Here is a 6,728-nt window from a genome sequence, read left to right on the forward strand (position 1 = left end):
TTTTGAGAAGGAAGAACTGGTCACGTGTGTCAAGAGTTCAAGAAAGAGGAAAGACAAAAAGGGTCTCATGGATTCACTCTGGGGGTCATTAGTGATCTTGGCAAAGTGTTTTTGGGAAAGGTCTGAGCCAATTCCAGATGGCAACGGATTATAAAGTGGGTAGGAAGTGAAGAAGGGGAGGTAGGTTGCAATAATCACGTGGAGAAGTTTAACTGGAAATGGGAGCAGAGAGACATAAACCTCTATTGGGCTGAGAACGTAGGCCAAGGAAATATGTGTGTTTGTTAAGAAGGGGAATTCTAAAGTATTCTTAAATGTTCAAAGCACTGATCAAGTAAAAAATGGAAAACGGTAAAGATGTAGGAAATTAAAGAAAAATGTAAACTATGCTTTTGAGAAGGCAAAAGGGGATGGGGTCCATAGCATGTGTGATAGTGGGAAGATTACTCAAGGTCAAGACAAAGGCCCATAGAACTTGAATGAGCCCACATTGAAGTGGAGGACAGACCTTGGTAAAGGGTCAGTGGTGAGTGGGACTGGCTCCCCCACCTTTCCGGAAGATGGTCCTCCTGATGGCCTTAATGAGTTCCTTGTTACGAAGACTGTAGATGATTGGGTTGACCAGTGGTGTCAGTACAGAGTAGACCACAGCAAGTGTCCGGTCAAGGGTCAGAGAATAGCTCTTCCTTAGGCGCACATACATGAAGATTATGCAGCCAAAGAAGATGAGAACCACGGTGAGATGTGAGGCACACGTGGAGAAGGCCTTCTTTCTCCCTGCGGCTGTTTTTATTTTCAGGACAGCACCAATGATTCTTCCGTAGGAAACCATAATGAAGAGGAAGGTTATAAGGATGATAAAGGCATTGATGGCAAAGTCCACGAGGACATTAGTGGCTGTGTCCTTGCAGGCCAGGCTCAGCAGAGGTGGAAAGTCACAGAAGATGTGTTGAATTTCATTATAGCCACAGAAGGGGAGCTGGGACACCAGGATGACTTCAGAAATGGGACACAGGAAGCCACAAGTCCAACAAGCAGCAGCCATCTTGCCACAGAGTGCTGGGGTCATGATTGCTGGGTAGTGGAGGGGCCGGCAGATGGCCAGGTATCGGTCGTAGGCCATGGCTGTTAGAAGGTAGCATTCAGAGGCCCCTAGGGAGTGGAAGAAGTAGGTCTGAAGGAGACATCCTGCAAAGGAAATGGTCTTCTTCTCACTGAGCAGATTGGCCAGCATCTTGGGGATGGTGGTGGCTGTATACCAAAGTTCCAGAAAGGAAAGTATACTGATGAAGTGGTACATGGGGGTGTGTAGGGCTGCGTCCAGTCGTATGACGAAGAAGATGAGTGTGTTACCACAGATAGTGAACAGATATGCCAGCAGCAGCAGGACAAAAAGCCAGCCCTTGATGTGGCCCACTTTGGGGAAACCAAGGAGCACGAACTCAGCCAAGGTCGAGTGGTTGTGAGATTCCATGGAAGGCTGCGGCGGGGGAGGGAGGAAGGGGACAAATGTGGGGACAGGTGGGGACAGGTGACTGCCAAACCCAACTCAAAACTTCATTTGTCTTTATTGTTTGTTTGTTTGTTTGTTTTAATTTAAAGGCAGCATTTCATTACTCCAACTGCCACTTCTGGGGATACTACTCTAAAGATAACAACCGCTAACGCTTATGACGCATCAAGCATTTTTACATGTGGTTTGTATTTTACTTCATTTTCACACAAGTGATGAATATCCTGGTTATACCCATTTTACAGATGGGAAAGTTCGAGAACAGATAGAAGGTTGAGATGATAAAACCCTTCTATTTCTTACAGACACCATGTGACAAAAACAGGATTTGAACCCCTGCCCTTCATGCTGTCTACACTGTGTGCCCTTCCCCAAACGTTCTATCCACTTCCTCAGGTCTTAGTGTTTCTTTCAGTCAAATTCAAAAGGTGAGATTTGTAAATGAGATGAAGGCAGAGGCAAGTCTGTCGTTCCCGTTGACTGACACAAACACTTCTCGAATGCACGGGTGTCCGGCATCCAGAATCCGACCTCAGCAAGGTGCAGTCCCTGCCCCCAGACAGCTGACGGCCTCGAAGGGAAAGCAGCACAGCAGTCAGTCCTCCGGGTATCGCCTGAGAAGTGCAGAGCCACGGAGGGCTGAGGAAGGGGCTGGTTCCTCAGACCAGGCTGACTGAGAAGCTTCTCAGAGGGACAACCTCTCGGACTGAATTTTCCAGGAACAGTGGCAGTTAGTTAGCTAAAAGAAGAAAACAAACACTTCAGACAAAAAGCACACGTGTAGGTGCAGGACAGGAAGAGCGGGACCTCAGGAAATGCACGTTCCCCTCTGTGGTGAGAGATCTGGGACCTTAGCCCCTTAGGAGGAATGTTAGCCAGATGGACGGCATGATCAGTTTTTAAAACATCACTGATAGTTAACTGTCCTGACCTCCAGCTCAGACACAAAAGTGTGAATTTGCCTTGTGGGTGTTGCTGATGGGAAGCCAAGTGGGTGGTTCACACAACAACCCCACACATTCTGCATGTCAGAAAATCGATGATTATCAGTAGAGGTGGGGAAATCATAACTGGCTTGGCAAAATTTCACACCAAAAAAAAAAAAAAAGTGTTGCATATTCTAATTATTTTCAAGCACTGTGAGAAGCAATGCAAAGAGAGAGAGAGAGAAACCACAGAACCACCGACACAAAACATCACAGAGAGTATGAATACGAACACGGCAGCTGGAGACAGCTACACCACACCCTGTATAGGTCTTGGTGCATCTGGAGAGGGCTGTCCAAATTCTAGATTCCATGTTGACCATCTGCCGTCTCTTACTTATTTGGCAATTCTAATACTTGGTACAATCGCTTTCACATTCAAAGTATCCAGTGGAACCAATGTCTTAATAAAACTAGTTAATTTAATAACTGGTAGGGCCCCCCACACTTTCCCCTCGGCTCATACCACCCACCCAAACCCCAACATGGCTCCCAAACCCGAGCGCCCTGCAGTACTGAGAAATTTCGAGTTTGATGTTTTAAAATGCTCGATTGACTCAGAGCACTTTGTGTGTAAGGAGGTCCTTATGAATCTCCATCTACAGGAACTGTGCACTCTCCACTCCAAGTACAGGAGACAAATGAGGTTAGAACAGAAATCTTTGCTTCACTGCATTTCTGTCATCGGTGCCCCTCTTAACCCCTTGCTTCTGCCCTCTTTCTTTTTCCCTGTCCGACAACCCCTTCTCATCCTTCAAAATTAGACCAAATGGCCCCTCTCTGGTGAAGCCTTTCCTGGCTCCGTTGGAAAACGTGACTGATTCCTTCTTCCACGTGCAGTGCCCACTTAGCCCACGGCATCACCTTCGTGAGAAGTCTGTCTTCCCCGGGACCTGGCAAGATCTCTGAGAGGCAGAACTTCATGAACGACGGTGCATCCCGCCAGCACCCAGAGCCACAAGCTCAGACCTGTGAGCTCAGTGAAGGCTTTGTGAATGTACCTGAACCTTCCTGTAGCCTGAATTTATGTTTTTAGTTGCACCTGAACACTTCCTTCCTGCCGTCCCCGTGGCATCTCAAGCTCAGTGTACCTACAGGAACTTAGCCTGGAAGATCTGGGCTTGCGTCCCTTCCCCTGGTCCTGTTCAAGAGCCCATCCCTTGCCCTTCCATGGGAATTAAATTCCACAAGGTTTTCTGATCACCTTCGGTGTGTAATAACTGTGACTGATGACGTTTTCCTTTCCCACCAGTTAGCTGTCCTGAAGCCAGCTCCAAGTGTAGGTCAAGGCAAACAGGGAATGATTCCAGAAGGGCCCACCCTCTGGATCTCCGATTCTAACGTCAACAAGTGTCCTTCACCCCGCGGCTGGAGAGCCTGCGTCCGGGCCTCTCTAGGTGACTCCTTCCCACCGCAGCTGCTCCCGGGATGACCCATCTCACGAGATCTTTGTATTCACGGCTCCTGGGCCACGAGGGATCGTCTCTGAAGACCCCACTCCCGACCCTCCTGACGGCACACGCCCGGTCTGTGGCCGCACACGCGGCAGCTTCCTGTCTCTCCACATTTTCGGAGCAGGTGTGAGCCCCGTTAGCCACTCTCAGTTGCGGAGTGAATTCACGTATTGAACGGGGGCTCAGGACCATGGGGAGGGTCTTTCTCGTCTGGTCGTCTATGACTCTCAGAGCCAGACGTTCCAAGTCCTCTCGTGAGTCATCCTTCCACTGGACCACGTCTCCAGGGTCAGAATACCAGCAGTTTTCAGATCCCTCAGTACCGGTCCCACCATCCAGAGCCCCAGCCTGCATCACTAGTGTGGCCCGCGGATCACCTACCAGCAGCTGCGCGTCTCCTGCATCTGTTTCTGTCTTGCTGGGCTCAGACGTACGTGGGAGACCGAGACTGGATCTAGGAGCCTTTTCTCTCTGTAGAGAGGCCATCCCCATGGGGCAGGGTCCCCTGAGCCAGCCCTGTTTCAGGCCACAAGGGGCACAGGCAAGGGAGAGACCTCCAACCCCAGAGGCAGTGGGGATCAGGGCCCTCCTCCTGGGAGGGCACTTGGACGGATGCCATGTCACCTTCCCCCACCCGGGCTCCGAGAAGCTCTCCCAAATGCCCCCATCTCACCATCCCTTCCTTCACACCTACCCCTCGCCTATCACCACCAGCTTCTTGACACAGACTCCTGGACTCTGGCTCTGAAACAGGCCCCCACTCTCCTACTCCTCTTCCCAAAATCACACGCTCCGCACATTTCCTGTCTGGCCTCACAAATCCAAAGACTTTGTATTTCCCTGCATCTTTCCAACCAGATACTCCACCTGGTCACGGGCCTGACCCAGCACTACATCTCTCTTCCTTCGGGAAGCCTCCCTGATAGGAGCAGGCAGCTCTGGGGGCAGGGAGAAGTATGGGTCGAGGAGCCTCAGAAACCTTTATTTCAACCCCAGCTCTACCAAAATACGCCATTATGAAGCCTCTACTAGGTCACGTGTGTCTTTCTGAGCACAGCACACACGTGAATACGACTTTTGCACTTACTCTGTGAGGTGGGTGCCAGGGTGATTTCCATTTCCCATGTGGGGCAACCAGGCACAGAGAGTGTAATGTGTCCCAGGTGTGCCCCTGCTCTGACCGCAGAACTGTGCTCATCACCAAGCTCAGAAACGCCGGGCGTGCTCGGGCTGTCCTGCTGAGCCCCGCTCACGGCCACGCGGCCTCAGACATTCCTGCGCGTCTCCCAGTCCGTGTCGTCCCGGCGTAGGTGTGTGCCGTGAGGTTAAGTGCGAGGAACACACAAAGTCACCTCTTCATTCCAGAACGTGTCTGTGCACCTCCCAGCTTCCTGTTGTAGAGGTAAATGCGTGTTAATTAAACGCCCCCAAATAACTCCGCAACCACATCGAAGTCACTTCTCTTCCAGCCGAAGGAGGGGACCACACCTGTAGTTTCACGACGTCCGTCCCACTGACTCCCGGCCATGCGGGGTCGCCCATCACGGGCACCATGCAGGGTTGAGTAAGGGCGTGTTAGAGCGGAATTCCTAAAGGATTCAGGAAGGCGGACTGCGGACGGTGCCAGGGAGCCGGGCTTGGTGTGAACTATGATGGGGCGTCTTAATGAATCTTTTTTTTTTTTTTTTTAAAGATTTTATTTGACAGAGAGAGAGAGAGATCACAAGTAGGCAGAGAGGCAGGCAGAGAGAGAGGGGGAAGCAGGCTCCCTGCTGAGCAGAGAGCCCGATGCGGGACTCGATCCCAGGACCCTGAGATCATGACCTGAGCCGAAGGCAGAGGCTTAACCCACTGAGCCACCCAAGCGCCCCCGTCTTAATGAATCTTACCCAGAAGGTCGGTGAGAGCGGTCGTCGATGAAGCAGTCACTCACACTCACTAGGACAGGGAGATCCTTTCTTTATCGTCTGTGTGGTGATGCCATTTTTGTGCCTGCTTCTACATGATGATGAAGTGGCCTTCTTCTTCCTCACATCATCACAATCACGAGGGACCTAGGCTGACGCTGCTGTTCTGTGAGAACGCCGTCGCTGGTTTTGAATGTCTTTCTCGCTCTCAGGTAAAAGGCATGAAAGGTAGACTATAAAGTCTAGTACATACGAGGAGATCCACAGCCTCCGTTTCTTTCTCTCCTGACCATGATGCCATTTTCCTTTCTCGTGTTTCTGACATTCATTTATAATTTCCCTATTGAAGGGTTCGCGCCATTAAAAAATAAAGGGACCCGTCTGGATGGTTGACGTGTTAGTTTCCAGGAACTGAAACCCAGCTCCTTGTCACTCCCACACCCTCGTCCCGAAGCCGTCGGTCTGGACTCCGCACAACTCTAGATCCCCAAACACCAGAACACGGCTCTCCTGTGCTGCCTCGACCCCCTTTCCTTCCAGCCGAAGATCCGTCTCCAGTGTTGAAGTCCCTTGACCAGTCCCTCCTCTGCAGACTGGTTTGTGTTTGTCGCTGTCTTGCTTACTGAAAACGGCAGCAAGACTACAAAGACGCCGCATAGAAGTAGGGATCCGCGGGATGCCTGGGGGCTCAGGCAGTTAAGCATCTGCTCAGCTCATGATCCCAGGGTCCTGGGCTCGAGCCCCGTGTCTGACTCCCGGTTCAGCAGGGAGCCTGCCTCTCCCTCTCCCTCTGCCTGCCACTCCCCCTGCTTGGCTCCCCTGCTTGTGCTCTCTCTCTCTCTATTAAATAAAGTCTTAAAAAATAGAA

The 6,728-nt window shown here is 51.0% G+C and overlaps 1 protein-coding gene across 1 annotated transcript; it reads right to left on the reverse strand.

The window, feature by feature from the left end:
* Nucleotides 1–520: 520 nt before the first annotated feature.
* On the reverse strand, nt 521–1,474 carry LOC122918051 (olfactory receptor 6N2). Its single transcript, XM_044266208.1, has one exon. The coding sequence runs from the start codon at nt 1,472–1,474 to the stop codon at nt 521–523; it is 954 nt and encodes a 317-aa protein (XP_044122143.1).
* Nucleotides 1,475–6,728: the final 5,254 nt, after the last annotated feature.

The sequence above is a fragment of the Neovison vison genome, chromosome 10, assembly GCF_020171115.1.
Source record: "Neovison vison isolate M4711 chromosome 10, ASM_NN_V1, whole genome shotgun sequence".
Lineage (NCBI taxonomy): Eukaryota > Metazoa > Chordata > Mammalia > Carnivora > Mustelidae > Neogale > Neogale vison.